Below are 20,074 nucleotides of genomic sequence, written 5' to 3'. Positions count from 1 at the left end.
CCCAGTCCCAATGCAGGAACTGGGGCTCTGGGCTGGACTGTGGGGCAGTGAGTTCTCCTCTTATGTGGCCCAGAATCTCAACACAGAAATTTAGTTTACAAAGGGCGAGCTTTTTGCAATTTGCGTCCCAAAGGCAGGCCTCTGATAACTTTTAAGCATGGACATTGGGTGTAATGAAGGTCCAGACAGATTCTCTTCTCCTTCCTTTTACCACTCCTGAATAAGTTTCTAGTTGCTTCTTTGTAAATATAGACACTGACCATGGAAAGTGAGTCCTAAATGTTTGCCACTGACTGTTCCAAAAGGTCACAGGTTGTTTGCGAGCCTGGCTGTTTAAACTGATTCTGGATTTCTGCCACCACTTGTCATCTTTCAGGTGGGGATACCTCCCATTCTTCACTGGAGGTTCATCAGAATGCTTGTCCTCTCCAGTAACAGCAGTGAACCTACAGCATAATCACAGGTTAGAGCAAATGGAAGAGACTGAGAGGAAAGGAGGCCAATCTGTGTTTTTCTTTCTGAGGTTGAATGGCCCTAAAGCAATGGAGCTTAGCCAGAGTGTTCAGGCATCAAGCCTTTTAAAGGGCCAGTTATTCTCTCCAGAGGACTTCAGACCAGACTCAGTTAATAGGAGTGTAGGAATGTAATAGCTCTTCCTTTCCTAGCGAGTCAAGGACCTTCAGCCTCACAGGAGCCGCTCCTAAATGGTGGTAAGTGTACATACATGCTGGCTCCATCCGCGTAACAAGTTAGAAAGCCTTTTCTTATTTTTCTACATGTGCAATGCTCTTGCAAACTCTACCTTGCTGTCTCATGGAAAGAAGGTAGCTAGAAGTCTGGCCCTGTTTTTTTCTGCCCTGCTTAAGGTCCGATGTGAATACAGCAGTAGGTCAGGCAGTTAAGGATGTAGAGTGCTTCAGAGTTAAGTGTTCACACATGGAGAGGAGCCAACCCTCTACAGCTTCACTCCTGCTGGAGGAGGCAAGAGCCCTGTTTGGGCATCACACCTGTTTTGAATTTTGCCCTTGACCTATTTATTCAATCACCAGTTCTCCTGGGTCTAACATGGTCCTCTCCTGCATGCTTCTAATTTTCCTCACGTTGCCTACATCACAGGTCTACCACATAAATCACATGGCAACCAAAAGCAACTCAAGGGGAAGCATATAGTCTTCTGGAGCTGTGTGAAGGAGTTGGAGGAGAAAGAGCACCTCTCTGCTTCACAGCAGAACAGAGCAGCAGAAATGCCTTCAAAATAGTCCTGCTAATGCCAGCTCTCTCACCAGCAGGAATATTGCTAAACCTGAGAGAGGTCTTAATTTCTTCATAGTTCACTCTATCCTGACTTACAAGGTTTCCAAGAAAAACAGTTTGTTAGTGAGTTAGTGGGCACTGAGGGAGGAAGAAGAAGCTGACAGCTTTATTCTCCCCTCTATCAACCATCCTCCAATTTTGGAGTGTTCATTCCCATCCCTACCCCCTCCACCTGCTGCAGAATTAACACAGGAAGAATCTTTCCTTTAGAATGAAACCACTTCCCCAATCATATTGGGTTTTCTGAATCAAGAACTTCCTTTTTTCCCCCCTCTCTCCTCAGAGTATTTTAGACAAAAACCCAAAGTACTATCAGCCTCTCACAGTTCATTTTGGTCCCCTCAAAGAGAGATTCTCAAAAAAGCTGCTGGGATGGAAATGCATCTGTGCATTTGTATTTCAGAAGTAGCCAGTGAGCCCCTGTTAGGTCACAGAACTATGCACATACAGTTTCCTTCTCTGAGGCAAGCTCATGACATGTGATCAGAGGGACAGGGAGAGGAAGGGAGGAGTCACAGGGCAACCCGCCCCCCATAATTCTGCTGTGGTCTTGGTCACTGGCTCCAAGTTGTTTCAGTTCTGTGAAGCATCTGAACAAGCAGAAGGCAAGGACAAACAAAAACCCACGTTTTCAACACATCTGAAACACCTTTGTGTTGAAAATATATCTCACTCTTCAGGATGGACTTTTGTCCTTCTGGTAAGCCTTGACCATTGTGTATCTTTTTTTGGGTGAGGGCTGTGCACTCAGTTTGACAGAGTCAAGCACTCCATGAAATCCCAGCATCTAGAGTGGATACTGTGGCTGGTGACTGGAGGGATGAGATGCTGGAAGATCCTTGGGGCTGCAGTAGATTGCTTGTCAGCCTTCAGGATTAGGCATGGGTTTCTTTTTACTTGCTCTCCTTTCACACTGGGAGAAAATTTCCCACTGATTCAAATGGCTTTGGTACTGAGAGTGTCTACTGCTGGGATCCCTTGGGCTGGTGATCCTGGACTGAGCTGGGAACTGACTCAGGGGCATCAAGGGTTTATATGACACTTAGGATGAACACTTTGTAAGCTTTGGCTTCTCTTCATGAAACTCTGGCATGGCTTGCAAGCTCCAAAATGGTGTTTCCCTGCAGATCCCAGGAGCTGGTTTGCCTCTGGGGAGCCTCTCATGCAGTTGGGTATCTCAGTGCAACACTCTTGCAAGGCTTTTGGTACTGGGGTGTCTCTTGCTTATGTCCATGTTAAAGGTGAATAACTGTATTAGGATCCTACAAACTCCAAGTGACCTGCAGGTGGGCCTGCCTGGTCCTGAAATAATTTCAATGGGCAGATGTGGGTGGGGGAAGATAAGCCACACCCGAGGAACTGAGAGAGATCTTAGGTTTTATTTCCTTCTTTGGCAGGTGGTGGGAAAAGTGTTTGGGATTCAGCAGGAAAAGGCACACTTCCAGAGTGAACATTTCTAGCCTCTGGCTGAGGAAGCTCTGAGCATGTGTCTGTGCAAAGCCAGCAGAGAGGGAGAGCTGAATAGCAATAGACTGAACGAGGGCCAGGAAGAAGAAGGATCACTTTGCAATGACCCTTCTCGATCTGATTCTGTCCTATCAGGCTTTTGTATATAGGTTATGGAGCAGAGAGTGAAAGCAAAAAGCGGTGCCCAGTTTCAACGACTGTTGTGCACATTTTAGCTTTGAGGTGTGTAGCCAAGGAAGGGGCACACTCAAACAACATACTTCCTTGTCAGGGAAATTTGTAGTACCTATAGGAGCTGAGCTCTTGCCAGCATCTGACTATGACTGTTGGTGAAGGTGGGTCTCTTCAGATCACCCAGCCCTCCCCACTGGAAAGCAACTGTGGTAAAAGATTCTGCAGGACAAACTGGACAGGAGGAGGGATAACTCATGTTTTACTATTTATTTTGGAGTGTGCCTCCTTCCTCACAGAAGGTCTGACACAGTCATTCGTTCAAGTTATGTGTTATGAGTTAATTATATCTTGAAAGTTACACATTCAAGTAAGTATACTTTGAATAAAGTATACACACTGCAATAGCACAATGAGATCCTGTTCAGGGAGAATGCAGGTTTGCTCAGTTCTGGCTAGAGGCAGAGCCCAGAGGCAGGCAAGGCCTGGAGAGATGTGCTGGCTCTGACTGATGTTTTTGCTCAGTCCCATCCTGTCACTCCACAGCTGGGTGAGAAAGAGGGTTTGTTTGATGCTGAGCTCCCTTGAGAGCCCAGGCTGCTACCAGACAGAGTTTTCTAGGGAGCTTTAGGGTACTGAATGCATTTGAAATTGCTAAGTTGTGGCTTGATTGTCCTGAAGGTCAGAGGTGCATGTACACCTTTTCCTGGGGTCACTCCTACCTTGAGGTGTGATGGTCCTATTAGGTGCATATCTGTGCGATATGACCTATATCTGTGGGGAGGTTGCTCTCCCTGCAGTGTATGTCCTCTTCCAGATTCCTTCAAAACCATCTCACGACTGTCAGGGTGAGGCCACAGAGCCAGTATGCCCAATCCTTGAGCTGAGTGTGCGAAATATGGGAGAGCATATGGGTGCCATGGTATCCTGTGCTAGGATGTGTGGGGTAAGAGCCATAGTCAAAAGTGGCTAGAAGCTACCCTGATTGATGTAAGTTGTCATGTGGGATAAGGGGACAAGGAAGCAACATAAATTCTTCTTCACACCTTTTCCCCATAACTAAAATGTGCAAATTAAACCTGTTGGGATCTGTGTTGAATTTCTTCTGACACAAGCTGGAAGATAACTGTGTAGTGGCTGCAGGAAGGAGACAGATAGGGTTGGAGGGAACTAAGGAGCTGCAAGGCTTCCTGTCATCTGCCTGTTGCCAGCCTGTTACCTGGTTGTGGAGGTGGTGGTCTGTACTGCAGATGACACAACAGCCATACTGAAAAAGAAAAGGAATTTCAGGTGAAAATTTTCCACCAGACAGCCTTCTTCAGGCAGAAGGTGCCCATCAGGCTGCTCTGCTTGTGTGTTACCATGGGTGGAGGTGCTCAAACCCTTTGGTGTCTACACTCAGAGCCCTACACTGCCTTGCAAATGGGCCTGATGAACCTCTGCTGTCATTCTGTGGGTGTGTAGCACATGGATGGTTTGCCACAGTGCTACAGATACAGTCATTCTTCATAACCTTCCTCCACAGCTTCTGCAGTCCATTCTTCCAGCTCTCCTGGACGGTCAACTTCCCACTTATTCTGTGCTTCAAAAACTGTCTTCCTATTCATATAATTTTGCTTGGGTTTGAAGCAAAACAGTGCCCATTGCCTATTCTGAAAATTGAAGAAAGAAGAACCACACACAAGCAAATGACATGCACATACATTTATCATCTGTTTAGTTACTGTCCGGATGGTTCTGCACAGCCCTTTGCAATGGGAAATGAGACCAGCAGACACAGTACTCTCTGCTGGCCACATAAGTACCCAGATGTTTGGGTAACTCCAACCTGCCCTCCAGATGGGAAGGCTGGAGGCATAAGTCACCACAACTGGAATTGAAGTCTGTGTACTGTTTTGAGTGACAGCACTGAAAATACAAGCCTGGACAGTTCATGAGAAATTGGCAGGTCTTTCTCTTTGGTTCTGCCCCAAGAGTGGGGAAACAACCTCAAGAGCAGGTGTAAGAACAACAGATGTGATGCTGATGCACTTTCCTTTCAACATTTGCTCTCTGAAAATAAATTCCAAGCAGCAACTTCATGTCCTCTCTGGAGAGGATGCCAGACATTCTTTTTTTTTTGGTGTCTGAACTGTGAAACTTCAGCATTGGTTTGGCTGGCAGTATCCTCCTGAAATGTGTGGGTGTTTTCATGGTATGTTCTTCACCAGGGTGAAATTTCCCCCTGTGCAGAGAAGCCTGACCAGGGCTATGCTTCATCTGTGTCCTCACCTAGCTCTAGAGGGAAGTGTAACTTGGTGGTACTGAGGACTTTGACAAAGCTGAAGCTGTTCCTCAATCCCCTGGTGCAGGGCTGAATTGCCTCTGCCATTGCAAGTGTCTAGAGTGAGCCAGGTGGTGCTTTACTCAGTGTCCTCTTGTTGGCTCAGCTTGTTCTCAATGTGGAGAGGGAAGGAAAGGCTCTCAGTAACTCACCTCCTGCTTGCCCTGATGCCTCTGCTGCCTTCACTGCCTTTCTGCGGACGGTTCCCCAAACAAGCCCTTTGTGTTCACTTCCCCTGACTGCAGTGTGGTCAATAACATTGATGAATGGCCTCAGAACACCCTGAGCAGAGCATCAGGCCGCCTGTTACGACAGAGGAATAACGTGAATGCACTGACATCAGAATTATTTTCCAAGGCAATCAAGGACTTAAGCTATTCAGGAAACTTAGGAAACCTAACAAGAACCCTCTCTGCAGCTCAATCTAAGTTGCCCTGAAAGTTTGATCCATCAATTTTTTTCTATACTATGTTAAACTTTCCTGCTTATTTACCCTTTTATTCCTTCCCCATGACTCATGCTTTTTCTCCCCCGCCCTCCCCACACACAGTCCTTCCCACACTTTTCTCATTCGGACAAACTGGACAGGTGAATCATTTGGGAGTTGGGGTTTTCAGATGTTTAGGAGGAAGGGGGACTGCATTATTTACAATCTTGGTGGGGGTCATGTGGGTGAGATGGTGTCCTCTGGGAGCCTCATGCCTCTTTGAGATGCTTCAGGCTGCTTCAATAGACAAAGAACAACTGAAGCAAAGCAACCAGCCACACCACAGAGTTTGCTGATGAGGTGGGGGAAGGTGAGGTTCCTCAGGTATGTCCTGCTAAGGTGCTTTTGTGGAAAGAAATACAGGGCAAAAGATCTTAGTGGTAATGTGTCAAGGAATCACCCCAGTGATTCCACAATTACAAGCCCCTGCAGGAGTGAGAGAGATAAAGCTGGGTAGACTGAGAGACTGGCCTCGTCTCCCGCAGATGCCAGAACAGTGGGAGACATAAATTAAGCTGAAGCCCAGGCACTGCTCAGAGGCATAGGGCTGACATTCAAAGGGAAGTTAGCAACCTGCCTAATAAGTAGCTGAGCTGTTGCATGGGGTTTTTTGGTTGTGGTTTCTTTTTGTTTGTTTATTTTTTGTTTGCCTTCTTGGTTGCTTGCTTGGTGTTATGCTTGTTTGCTTGGTTGTTTGTTTTCCTCTCACATACAGATTTGACTGTTGCAAGGCTTCTGGATGCCACCAGTTTTCCTTCTGTCTTGACTGGCTTCAGCAATCAGTCAGCTTCTTTCAGCTCTTCACAAGGGCTGCTTCCAGGACTGGGAGGGCACATGGGTCCGTCCCACTCCTGGCTTCATGCTGGCTGCTCGTCCAGTGCTTTAATCCCACAGATTCAGCAGTCTCTCCCCAGAGAATGCAATGCTTGAAACCAGCAGGAAGAGAGGCTGCAACCTGAGAAGAGTAACAGGAACATACTTAGCTCATGAGGGAAAGATTAGGATTATGGAAGGCAGATCTCTCTGAGCTGTTGTGGCCATGACAGGAAAGAAGCATGTGGACTCCAAGATGATCGCCCTTGTCCCCTTTTCCTTCTGTCTGTCGTGGCTGCTTCCTTCCCCTTTTTTCCTCCAGTCATATTTATAACAGTTGTTTTGCATGTGAGATCCACACCAAGAGAATTTCCAATGCAACTGGTGCTACTTCCCCTTTTTCCAGGAAGACAGGAGTCCCAGGGGATTATGGCTCATGAAACAGTGAAGCAGGACATCCAGTGACTTGACATAGCTTCCTGGGAAAGCTTTGTCTTGCAGTATTTAGGTGCAGCAAGGGCCCTGTCTGCCACTTCAGGAGTGACCTTCAGTGCTCTCAGCCTTTTGTGAGTGCCTTTTTTTTTTCCTGGGGCCTTGTCATCTGCTTTGCCTCCTCTCTGTGGCTGCAGCCTTCTCCTTCTCCTTGCTGAAGAGACTACGTTTCACCTGGATTATATTTAGCAGCAGTGCTGTCTCCCCAATTGTTCTGGGTGTTTTATGAATCATGTTGTGGTTGCCTTGGCTCTACTGCTATCTGTTTAACTTCCTGTACATTAGAAGAAAGCCTACTCATATTTCTGTTGTCTGCGGTCCACAGAACAACAGCCTTCCAAAGACATTCCTTCTTCAGCAAGGCTTTCATCCCCCCAGATCCTGCCTTCAGATTTGAAAAACCTTGATTCTCTCTCTTAAGTCACTTCTGACCCTAGCTGTGGGGGATCAATCCATGAAGACAGTGGCTCTTCATGGGAGGTTTGGATGTAGGTGAAGTGTTTAGGTCACAGATTTTCAGTACATAGAGATGACTGACATAAAAACCACCAGAGAGCATTTGGTGAGACCTCCTCATTGTGCTCACAGCAAGCAGAATTGCTTGAGTGGGCAGGTGGGTTGCTGTGGGTTGCTTATTTAGATGAGAGGGCTACCAACACATCTGACTGTAAGGAGGGGTGTATGGGTCTGTGCTGCTTGCTCTGGACTGAGAACCATTTGCAAGCCAAAGGTGAGGTGCAGTGGCTGCAACAGCAGGGAGCATAGATGCTGAAACACAGAAATCAGAGTTGCTATGACGTGACCCTAGGAGAGGGTACCTACTGGGAGGTCGAGGCAGCTTTTTCTGTGATATGTTGGCCCCAGTCTATTGTCACGGTCATCTTTATTCTTCCAGAGTCAACTGATTTGAGCGAGGCTGAAGAGACTGAAATAGAGACAATCAGGCAGCACAAACAGGGGCTTTTGGAGGACATTAAGGTAAGGACCATCCTGTTTCTCTTTCCTGCCTAGCTTTCTAAAATCTGTCTTCACCAAGGAGCATCTTTGCATAACAGTCCAGGCCATGCAGAAGTGCTCTGGCACTGGAGACATTTTCTCTGTCATGATCCAACTTGAATTCTCAACTTCAGGCTGCCCTGGCCTATTTGCCACCAGTGTACGTTCAACTCTCTGCTGCAGGAATCATCAGCTGCCCTAATGGGATATTTGAGAAAGGCTGGTCAAATTATGAGCGGGGATGAGATGGGATTGCATATTTAGGATTAAGGTAACGAGTATGACTTCACTGTCATACTGGCAGGCACCTGGCTCAGCATTTATGATTATTTTTAATTACCGATTACCTGCTAATTACATACCAGTCCTAGTTACCTGCAGCATCATTCTGTGTTTATCAAACTTTTGTTTTGTTTGTGGACCTCTAACAAGTCCTTCATGCAGGATCCCGTCTCTTCAAAGAGGTGTATTGGCAGGACCTTCCACACAAGTTTCTGTGGTTGAACTTGCTTTTCTTCTTTTCTTTTAACAGACCCAAACATTTCTACACTGACTCCTAAAAGTGTCTGAAAGTAACAGATTCAAAATCAGTCAGACTGCATCACAGTCATGCGTGGTGCTGTACACTTTCTATTCTGTTCTGCCTCCATCACCATGGAATATGATTTCCCATTAGAGAGAGCTTATTACACTGAATCATTGGACTTGGACTGATTTCCAACAATATGAAGATGTCCAGATGTCTGGGAAATAGGTGCAATATTTCCTGGCATAAAGGATTAAGCCAAACTACAGACTCCCTCTTTCTGCTGCAAATCAGAATAGTGTCTTGTCTCCTCTTGCAAAACAGATGATGAATGTATGTGCATGTCATTTGCTTGTGTGTGGTTCTTCTCTCTTCAATTTTCAGAATAGGCAATGGGCACTGTAAGAGGAATACTACATTTTTTTGCCCACTGTGGACAGAGAAATGTTGCTAGACTGCACAAACTCATATTTTAAATCCTAAATCCATTAAGCAATGCGTTGTGCAATGGAACAGAATGAGTTTAGGTGAAAAGACTACCTTAGAATGAGAGACATTTTCCCCAGGGGATCTTTTCAGAAAGTGTCTAGCAATACCCTTAAACACAAACACTTGGGGGAATGTCTGGGGCAGGGGAGAGGGAGGAGAGGAAAGGATGGGTCTTTACTTGCCAGTAACACTGCCAAAAAACAGCAGTGAGTAAAGTAACAAAATTGATAATAATTTGAAATTTGGGAGCTAAGATCATTGCTTTGTTACATTTTTGCAATACCTAAAGCTTAGTAAGGAACACTCACAGCTATGGAGACTAATGAAGCACAGTAGAAGGTGGCCAGGGCAAAACTAAAGCTCTTTTAAATTATGGGATATTGCTGAAATTCAGTTTCTCTGTCTGGTTAAATGCTTCATCCACATCCTCATTCCTTGATGAGAAAGGATCTTCCCCTGCTTATTGTGGTTTGCCTGGGGAAGAATTTGAGTGATTCCTGGAAGAGATCTGTGATGTAATTTGGCTCTGAGGAGGACCATAACTGAAGAATGGAAACAAGCAGATATAGATTTCCTTAGTAAAGCAGAACATGCAGCCAAGGCGGCCATGGTCTGTCATGGGCCTAAAGGAAAGTGAATTCCACAACTGATTTTTTTTTAAAATTTGCAATACTCTTTTTTTACTCCTTCTTTCTTCTTTCTCCCCCTAAAGACAGGTATCTGCTCAATGATATTTGAATGATAGGTATGTTAAAAACTGTTTCGTAGTATTGCCACTTCAGGTTCATATTGACCTCACAGTTACTGATTCCACTTCCCCTTTCCTGGATGCATAGCAGGGCTATGCAAAGTAAAAGCTCAGAGGAAAAGGGCACAATGGAAGGATTCTTGCATCTGACATTGTTTGAGGAACTGAAATCAACACTGGGGCGAGTTCTCTGACACTCGCCACGCTGGCTAATCTTGATTTTTCCAGCCTTGATCGAGAACAGACATGAGAACATTCCTCTGCCCCTCTCTCCGATTGTTTTCATCTGGAATCCAGCAGGGTCACCCCAGAGCAGTCCCCATTTCATAGACATCCTTGGCTGGTCATGACCATCTGACCTGTCCTTTTCCTATGTTTGAGGGAAGTAGTAAAACGTGCTCTGTATGTATGTCTGTTGTTTTTCCCTCCATTGCCTTCATCCTCCTGATGTTTCTTTTGCAGAAGCTGAAGGAGGAGATTGCTGAAGTGTTTGCAGAGATTGAGCGTTTCCAAAATGCAGAGAGGCAAGAGGCAGACAATAATCCTAGAGAACAGACCAGGCAAGTGTAATAAGTATGCCTTTTTTTACAAAGTCTCTCTTTTGAGGTTGAAAAAACAAAAGTGCTAATGGGATTTGGATCACAACAAGGACAGGGAAATTAGGCCGGGAATACCCTTCTCTCCTCTTAGATTTGTCTTTATTTCTGGATAGTCAGACACCTGTCCTTAAGATATCTAAGTTACCTAACTTAGTAATAAGTTACTTGTGAGTGAAATGACATGTTCCTTTATTCTGTTTGATTTTCCTTCTTTTTTATGTGTTTGCAGCAAACTATCACAGAGGGATAAAATTCTGTCCCTGGGCCGGAAGAAATTCAACATGGATCCTGCAAAGGTAGGATTTGTTCATACCACCTATGAAGATAAAGCTTGGAGGAAGATATTCTGTTGGCTGTTGGCCCACTTGCAGCCACCTATGTCAAAGGAACTATGGCGTGGGACTGTGTTTCCTAACTCACTAAGGCTCCAGTTAGTAACACTCTCCATTCTGTTCCTGAATAAGATCTTTTATATGATCAAGCTGTGTTGTCTCCCCCCATCACATGCTTATAGGTCATCCCATACTATTCAACCCAAACCTAAGAGAAGTAAGGGGAGGATGGTTTAACACTGCCAATATGTCACGGGAGCCAAATTTCCTTTAGCACAGCTCTTCTTGACTGCAAGGCTGAGTTTGCTATAATGTGATAGACGAGGATGAACTAAGAAGAAGGGGAGAAATTTTGAGAACGAGTCAGATTCCTTGGCTCATTCGTAACAGAAGAGGACAAGATGCCTCTGACATTTTGGAAACAGTTTTGGTTTTGGTTGAATTGTGGAGTAAATACAGCTTTTCTACTTTCTGGGACTCTGACCAGTGGTGTCAATTGCCTTCAGCCCTCTGCAGAAAGCTCTGAAAACATTAAGTAGACAAGATGCAAGAAAGACAGTTCTCTCTTCCTTCCTCCTCACTGGTGGGCCACTTTTTTGAGCTCTGTAAGGAAAACCACAAGCTGCGATCGAATGATAGCTCATCACCAGCTAACTACCACAGCTAACATCTTGAGTGACTGCTGCTCAGCATGACAACTTCTCATACCTCCTTCTGTGCCCTGCTGAGACTGTCAAGATGCCTTCCCCAGCATCCACACCACAGCTGGAGTGCTTGCCGGTCCCCTGGACATCCCTCTGCCAGTAGGAGCTGTCTCAGAGCAGTGATATCAGTACTTATAGCCTGCATTAGAGAAGGTTTTATTTTGCCTTTCAATCTGACCTTGGTTTGAAACCCCAGAGGCAACTCTCTATGGCACTGTGCCATTCTGTGCAGAAATACCCAAACTAGTTCTAACCCCAAACCAGTTTAGCTTTATTAGTTTAATGCTGATCAACCTGGTCAAAATGTTGTATACGCTGTGCCTGTATTCTGCAGATCTCTGATTATTGCCTCCTTTTTGCTACGTGCAATAAACAGGGAGGTGCTGCAATGGAAGGAAATTTCTTTACCCCTCCTTTCAAAGGTTACACTCCATCCATGCAATGCTGATACTTTAAATGAGTTCCTATCTTCAAGATCCCATGGAAGTTCCTGAGGATAGAGGAGATAAGCGTTAGGAATCTGGCCAAACAAAACCTTTGGGGAGAAACATTTTCTTCTGGAAAATGGGGCCCCATCATCACTGCAATGCTTTGCAAAATTAAATTGGTCTTACCAAAATTCCATCTGGGGAAAGAGAAAGGAAAATAGCATGGAAAAAAAAAATCTCACAAACATTTCAATTTCTCTTTTGAAACTGCTTTTTCTTTGGGGCATTTTAGAGATAGTTTCTTATATATTACAGGGGAAAGTGAAATGATTCCATTGAAGTAGAACATTTTGATGGATCTAAAATAATTTTCATTCTTTTATTGTATTTTGTGAGGAGAATTGCTATGTGGTCTGGAGAACTGCAGTGTTGTTAGATATTGTCAAGAATCCTTTGAACAAAACCTCAACTTTCTTTGGCTTTGAAAATCATGAAATTCTCTCTTAAATAGGATATTGACTCTTTGCACAACCCAACTCAGACCCTCTGTATTCCTTAAAAAGCATATTCCATCGTTACTGGCTAGGAGGGATGGAACTGAAAAGATTGCAGTCTTCTCTGTTCTGTTGGATGGAAGAAAAATTAAGAAAAAATTATTTTGAGTTGTCTCAAGCCTTTATTTTTGCCTGAGTACATTTTTTTTCATTATGTCTTCTTTTAAACAAAGAGTGTTTCCTTTAAGTTAATTTAGGGGAAAAAAAAGACATTTAGGAACAGAACACTAAGATATTTTGATTGAAAATATTAAAATGAATTATTTTCACTTTGCCTTTTTGACTTTTAAACTACATTGCCCTTTTTTGTTTGTTTGAGTTTCCATCAGAGTAAAACATTTAGCCAGATCTAGGGATGAAATGAAAATGGGACTGACCACTCAGTGGATGAAGAGGGATGGAATAAAGATGAGAACATGGCTGTGATCTCCCATAAAGGGACTGGGGAGTAACAGAGGAGGAAAGTTCATCAAAGCTAAGGAAGGCTGATATCAATGTGTTGGAGTCCTACTTTCTCATCACACCACAAAGCTGTCTTATTTCACTGTCTTGCTTCTCCTTCCCAGGGGATCCAGTACCTGATTGAGCACCAGGTATTATCCTCAGACCCACAGGAGATCGCCAAATTCCTCCACAAGGGTGAAGGACTGAACAAGACAGCCATTGGGGATTACCTGGGTGGGAGGTGAGCAGCCCAGGCAGGATGAGGAGACCCTTTGGAGGCCCTGTCCTGCCTGGCCCCTCTTAACTACCATTTTGGATGACCTGTGGCAGACCTCAGCCATGTGCCAAGACTGAACATACCTCCAACCACAGTGGGCTGAGTGGGCAGTACACCCCTGGGAGGGTCTTTGGAGGGTGACTAAGGCTGGCTATATGGGCTACTTTTCCTGCTGCCTGTAGTGGGGTCAGTCTTCCAAGACAAGAGCACATATATCAGCTGCTTCTTGGTCAAAGGGGAAGTAGAGGCTGGGATGGAGCCAGGGGCTTGTTGTCACACCAAGGGGCATCCAAACTGGGCAGAATCAGAGCTCTCTTCTGACCTTTTCCCTCCATCCTCTCCCAGGGACCCCACAAACATTCAGATCCTCCAAGCCTTTGTGGCATGTCACCAGTTTGCCCACTTAAACCTGGTGCAGGCACTGAGGTAAGTGACGGTGACAGATGCAGAGGATGGTGCTGGAGCCTGCTCAACCACTGGGTCTTACTGCCCAGGAAGGTCAGGAAGCCTTACTGGTCTGAAATGGGAACTTCCCAAGGCCCCGCTGCATGTGGTGGCTCCAAGGCTGTTGCTCTGTGAGTTGTCAACAGCTTCTCCAGGGGGAACACTTTTGTGGCCCCTTGACTGAACTGACCATTTGCAGAAAAGTGGATCCCTGTGGCTTCAATGCCTGGGGGGATGGGAAAAGTTATTTTTTGCAGCAGGAATCATGTCTGTCCACAGTACCTGTTATTTCAATGACAAAGTGACTCAGTCTTAGGGCATCTTGTTTTCTTATAGGCCACCTCCTGGCAGGACTCTTTCTCTTGAGGTCTCTGCTGCCTTGCAGGACACTCATTAAGAAGCAGAGCCATGATTTCCAGGATGTTTAGTTCTGCTTCCTGCTTTTAGGGTGTTTGAGACTGATGAACCCAGGCAATTTGTAGAGAGAGGAGCAGAGCTTCTGCTTCATGCACTGTGTTGTCTCCCCGGTGTGATGGGATGACTTCTTTTATTTTCATGGTATCACATGGGTTGAGGGAAGGATAAATGTTTCTTGCACCCAATCTGACTATCTGGCATGCTGCTCCTGATAGACAGTTCCTATGGAGCTTCCGGCTGCCTGGGGAAGCACAGAAGATTGACCGGATGATGGAGGCCTTTGCCAACCGGTACTGCAAGTGTAACCCAGGAGTATTCCAGTCCACAGGTAGTTATGGGGAGAAGGCCTATAAAGCTGAACTACACTTTGCTAGAGAGAGTGGCCTGACTTTTCCGTTCACAAAGCACAGAGGGCACCACTTGGAAGTGTGTTTCCCCTTAAGCTGAAGGAGGCAGCCCAGTTCCTGTGAAGCTGAACATTTTTGGTCCCCCTTTTCCCACTGTGCTACAGTCCATTCCAATGGGCAGTAGACTGGAGAAGTGGTCCCAGCCTCACATGAGATATACTGCATTGCAGCAAGGATAGCACTGACAGATGTAGGTCCTTAGAAACTTTCCTGCTGGCAGAGGCATTAGTGGACCAGATCTGCCCAATTTGCCCCATTATCCTGAGGGAATGGAATCACTCCAATCCAACTCTGTCCCTCTTTCTCCTAGCAGAGGGGACATCTCCCTTCTCCTCCTACAGCTGAGAGAATGACACTGTTCTTCAGTGACTAGAAACCAAGCCACCTGCTAGGGTGCGGATTGTTCTGCTCTCTAAAACAAGTAGCACCCATCCTGGTTTTCTTTCTCATTGATAGATACCTGTTACATACTCTCCTTCTCTATCATCATGCTTAACACCAGCCTGCACAACCCCAATGTGAAAGACAAACCCCACTTTGAAAGGTTTGTATCCATCAACAGAGGCATTGACAATGGAGGGGACCTGCCAGAAGAGCTCTTAAAGGTAAGAAGACTTCCAATTTTATCATGAAAAATCACGTCTTCTCTCTGCTCAGAGCCCACTGAGAAGCAAAGGTCTGCAGGTCTCAGTGTGATACAGGCTTGCTGATCTTCTGCCGTACAAGGAGAAGGTCCTCATGGGGAAAGAAGGCAGTATGTATAAAAGCGAATCTGGAAAATGTGGGAACTGCTTTGGAGAGAAGCTTCACACATTCTTGTTGGTGAGGACATTGAGCAAGAGAGACAGGGCAGGAGACATTCAGGGAATAGCTGTATCAGTTTAAGAAAGTTTGTGCTTTTAAGTCTGTACGTCTGAGAGAGGAACAGATACTGCTGTGTGTCGTGTAGGTGTGAGGCCATGTGAATGGGGTACCCACCTCTCTGGGAGGTAGCTGGGCACCTCACTCATCCAGCTTTGAAATTCCTAGCCCCCAAGGGGGCTATCTATTTCTTGTGTGTCTCTGTGTATAAGAATCAATGTCACTGTGGCCAAGATTATGAATCCCTTTCCCTTTTTCATACCTAAATGTCTCAGTTGACTCCAATGTTTGCATCAGTCAGGACACCAGTGCCTGACTTCTCTTACACCAGGATATATCTTTGAATGAGTAGAACCAACAAGCCCCAATGAGTGTCAGGGTCTCTTCCAGCATCTAGAAAGCTCTCATCAGGTCCATGGTGTTTCTTATCCCAGGGGATGAAGATGCAGAGACAAGGGATGCATCCATTAGCAAAGCTGGAGCTTCCATTTTCTCAAAAGCTCAGCAGCTATGGAACCTGCCCTATGAGGCAAGGTAGAAGTAGGCAGCCTGCCTACATGTGTCTGGCTTCACCAACCAGCCTGGGCACAATAACTTCTGTCTTGTGTCAAAGAGGCTGCCTACATCCCAAACGTGGGTTTGCTGAGCAGCATCCCTTCAGGGTAAAGGCTTTAGATTTTACTCCAGGTGTCATTTCTGTCAGACAATTTGAGGGAAGATGCAGAAACCTGTAGTTTCTTTTTTTTTCTTGGCTTGGGATTTGTGTTAAAAATGACTGGAAATCCAATGACGTTAGCAACATGTCAGTGTACCTTGAAAGCTAATAACCTGCCTCCCTGTCACTCTGCTGTTACGAATGTCGCCCTTTGTGTCCCTCAGTGCCAAAGCCTCGGTTCTATGAAATGTGCTTCCTTGTGGCCATGTAGCTGTATGTGCTGGTCTCTACAGCTTATCGACAGTGTTTGGCCCCACCAACCTCGGGTCTAAATGGGGCTGCAGTTTCTGCCGTGTTGAGTCCCCATCCTAGTCCCTTAACACTACCCAAAGCAGCACTTGTGTTATGCTGGGTTTGGTCACAGCAGCCTGTCTTGCTATGGGTGCACCATTTTGTGTCTGTGACTTTCTAAACTGAGACTCTTTATGACACGAGGTGCAGAAAAGAGCTAGTGGTCTCTCTTGAAACCCTGTGATGTGTAGACTGAGGGCTGTTGTACCCCCAGTGCTCACTGCCTGCTCCCCTGCACTTTGCCTGCCTGCCCTTGTAGAAAGAGAGTGATGGGCCAGATGGACCTAGGATAGTTGTGTACAAGCTTTGTCAGAAATAAATCTTTCACTGTCTTTCTCTCTCTCTCTCTCCACTAATGCTTTGGGGCAGAATCTGTTTGAGAGCATAAAGAATGAACCGTTCTCCATACCAGAGGATGATGGCAATGACCTCACCCATACTTTCTTCAACCCTAACCGTGAGGGCTGGCTGCTGAAATTAGGTAAGGGGGGAGGACTCCCCTAGCTCCACTGACTCCCCCGCTTGCCTGCCTCCAACCACAGATCTCCCCCTGCAACCCACCATCATCTCTGCTGTCCTTCGGTCCTGTCTGCTGTGGTGGGCTGAGGCTGACACCTGCTGTTGAAACCAGCTGCTGCTCCCTCCTCCCAGCTATTGCAGGCTCTGTCTTCTCAAAAAGGGACTTGAGAAGATATTCCTCCCCTGTTCCCATTCACAGCACCATCAGAGCAAAATTGGCTCCCTGTATGTGCATGTCCACAACACTACCTCACATCAGTGGTTAGCACCATGGTGTCTCCTTGGAGCTCACCCACAGGGAGATCTGGGAGTGTATGTCTGTGTGTGCAGGTCTGGAGCTTGGGGGTGGCAGGGGGAAGGACAGAAAAATGTGTGACTGATGGCTTTTGAATCTCGTTGCCTTTAGGAGGACGTGTGAAAACCTGGAAACGCCGCTGGTTCATTCTGACAGATAACTGCCTGTACTACTTTGAATATACCACGGTAAAGGCTTAACTCATGGTTGGGAAAGTGTCCTGGGTGGTTATGAGCCTCTGAGGGGCCAGGGAGGAGCAGAGGGTAGGGGGCAATTCTTCCCTTCTACCCTGTGCTCCCAGACTGAACTCGGTGCTGTTTGCTCACCTGTGGTCTTGTCTCCCCAGGCATACACTGCCCCTGTCACCTCCACAAAGACACATGTCTGGGAAATCAGAGAGGCTCTAAATAGTGGCATAGATTTGGGGAGCATCTTGGGTATTAATTCATGTTTCCTTGCCTTCAGGACAAAGAACCTCTGGGCATTATCCCCTTGGAGAACCTATCAGTCCGGAAGGTGGATGATCCCAAAAAGCCAGTAAGTCTCCACTGGTTGGTACTCTGCCAACACAGGCTGTCAGATGATCAGAGGGAAGAGAAGATGCATACAACCATGCTTATCAGAGGGAAGGTGCCATTCCAAACTGCCTTGTGCCCCCATCTAAACATGACTGTATTTTTAATTTATATTTCTGGTGTGAAGAGACAGCTGTCCTTTGGCTGGCTGTATTGTATGTTTTCACATGTGTATATGCGTGTAGGTGGGCAGAGATGAGTGTACACATCTGACTTCCTAGTTATTTTGCACCAGGAGATGTGGGTTCCATTCTTGGGGTGGGGAAGGAAAGGGTCTGTTACATTTCAGAGACAGAATGCTCTCCTCCCTTTTGGAAGCTCTTTGAGCCTGTCACTCATGGTTGGAGGCAGCATAGCCTCCTTGGTCCACCGTGTCTTCCCCTACTGCTCCATTTTATTTCCTTCCTGACAGAACTGCTTTGAACTCTACAATCCCAACTGCAAAGGGCAGAAGATCAAAGCCTGCAAAACAGATGGGGATGGGAAGGTGGTTGAAGGCAAGCATCAGTCCTACAAGATCTCAGCAGCCACACCAGCAGAACGTGATGAGTGGATTGAGGCAATACGGTGAGGAGACCAGAACTAGAGGCCTGAGCTTGCCTTTGTTCAGCCCCAGGGACAGATGATCACACAGATTATTTGGCTATCAAAACTTCAAAAGAGGGGTGAACAGAAATGTTTGTAGTCTAGCACTGTGGTACCTCTTGACTTTATAGAGTTTCAAGGTCCCTTCTGGAGAATCTCTAGCCACAGCTAAATTCTCTGCTGTGAGTCTGGAGATCTCCAGTCCTACACTTTGGCAAGTGGTGTCTCTGTGCAAGTTCATTTGGGTTATCTGTGCTGCTCTCCATCATTAAATCTCTTACTTTTGCTCCCATTTCCTCTTATTTCCAGAACCAGCATCACACAGGATCCTTTCTATGATCTGGTCTCTGCCCGTAAGAAAAAGATTGCCAGCAAAAACTGAACCCTGACCTGGTCACTAGCCTCAGGAAAGCATAGGTTGGTGGACAGCTTCCCTCCCTTGCTGGGCTATTCCGGTGAAGAAATTTGGGGGCGTTGGTTCCGTCTGCCTCCCACTTGGCAAGAAGATAAAGGACAGGACAGCTTGCCAGGTTTGCTTCTTCCCTTTCCAAACTGAAGGCAGTGGTGCAGGGTGCAATCCACTGGGGACTGTCAGAACTGTGGGCACGGAGTTACGCATGTCCGAACACAAAGGCTCAACAGCAACTGACCTTTGGGTTCTCCCATACATCCCCAGACATGTAGGACAGGATCTGAGAGGAGACAAGAATGTCTGCAGAATGTCTCTGGCCCCTCCCACAATGAAACCAGGCCAGACTATTTTTCTGTGAGGATCCATGTAGATGTTCTTGGAGCAGCTGAGCATAGTCCAGTCAGTTGCAGAGCAGAAAGGCCCCAGTGGTTTCTCTTCCACAAACAGACATGTAGTGTTTGTGGGGTGGAGGCCACTACTATTTAGGACCTCACTGTGAAACCAGAGACCAAGGTAAGATAAAAAGTCCTCAGTTCAGAAGAAATCCCTCTCTCCCTCTTCCCATAGCTGTGAGGGCTATAATCCTGGGAAGTTCCTGCTCTGTAACTGAGTCATAGGTTTTAAAAAGTTAGAGGTGTTGGATCCCTATCCAACATAAGGGATAACTGAGCGTAGAGAGGCAGTGGGACCAAGGAAGCAGCTCTGGGTCTTTTGTTTCTCTGTTTTGAGCCTTGGGGATGACCACAGGTTTCCCTAGGGAAGAAACCCAAACACTAGCTCTCCTGATTTATGGCTCCCCAACAAAGATTGATTCCTTGTACCAGCCCAGAGGCCTGGTATATGAAAGGCTTTCAGCCAGATGGCATGAAAAACTGAAGGTGCATACACCTCCCCCACACTAGCACACTCACACAGGGGCATTCCCATCTTCACACATTGGTGTCGTTTGATGTCTCGGTGTTTTTGTCTCTTGTGTAAAAAAAAAAATAAAAGTGCTTGAAACAAGCCCAAAACTCAGGGTACACGATCGTGTAAAAGGCAGAGAACGCAAGATAAAGAGTGTCATGTTCCTGTGCCCAGCAAAGCAGCCTGAGCACCACCGCAGTCTCTTGGCTTTTTCCTTCCTGCAGGGGGCTGTATCTACCAGAAAATCTGCAGCAGGGCCAGCGCAGCCCGATTATTCATTCCGGTTATTTTTGCCCAAGCCACAGGAATGTTGAATTAATTTCAAGAGTCAGGGAGCGTATCTCAGAGTTGCAGCACGCGCTCACCCTGGAGAAGAAACGTGAAGGTTTTCTTCTGCTCGCGCCTGCAAATGTCTCCTGCATAGAATCTCTTTGTTAGTGATGTGATACGGAGTGAGTTTGCTGCCCACTGCTCTAGAGCACA

The 20,074-nt window shown here is 46.2% G+C and overlaps 1 protein-coding gene across 1 annotated transcript; it reads left to right on the top strand.

Annotated features, from left to right (window-relative positions):
- Positions 1–1,930: 1,930 nt before the first annotated feature.
- On the top strand, positions 1,931–19,690 carry CYTH4 (cytohesin 4). Its single transcript, XM_027715318.2, has 13 exons — positions 1,931–2,014; positions 7,963–8,045; positions 10,289–10,386; positions 10,655–10,721; positions 13,010–13,128; positions 13,510–13,590; positions 14,241–14,353; positions 14,889–15,037; positions 16,669–16,780; positions 17,225–17,301; positions 17,579–17,650; positions 18,101–18,255; positions 18,583–19,690. The coding sequence occupies exons 1-13, from the start codon at positions 1,996–1,998 to the stop codon at positions 18,653–18,655; spliced, it is 1,218 nt and encodes a 405-aa protein (XP_027571119.1). The 5' UTR covers positions 1,931–1,995; the 3' UTR covers positions 18,656–19,690.
- The last annotated feature ends 384 nt before the right edge of the window (positions 19,691–20,074 follow it).

Source organism: Pipra filicauda, unplaced genomic scaffold (assembly GCF_003945595.2).
Source record: "Pipra filicauda isolate LSUMZ 115617 unplaced genomic scaffold, ASM394559v2 scaffold262_size1072369_pilon, whole genome shotgun sequence".
Classification (NCBI taxonomy): Eukaryota; Metazoa; Chordata; class Aves; order Passeriformes; family Pipridae; genus Pipra; species Pipra filicauda.
Note: the sequence above shows the minus strand (reverse complement) of the source record. Positions and strands in the feature narration are given on the sequence as shown.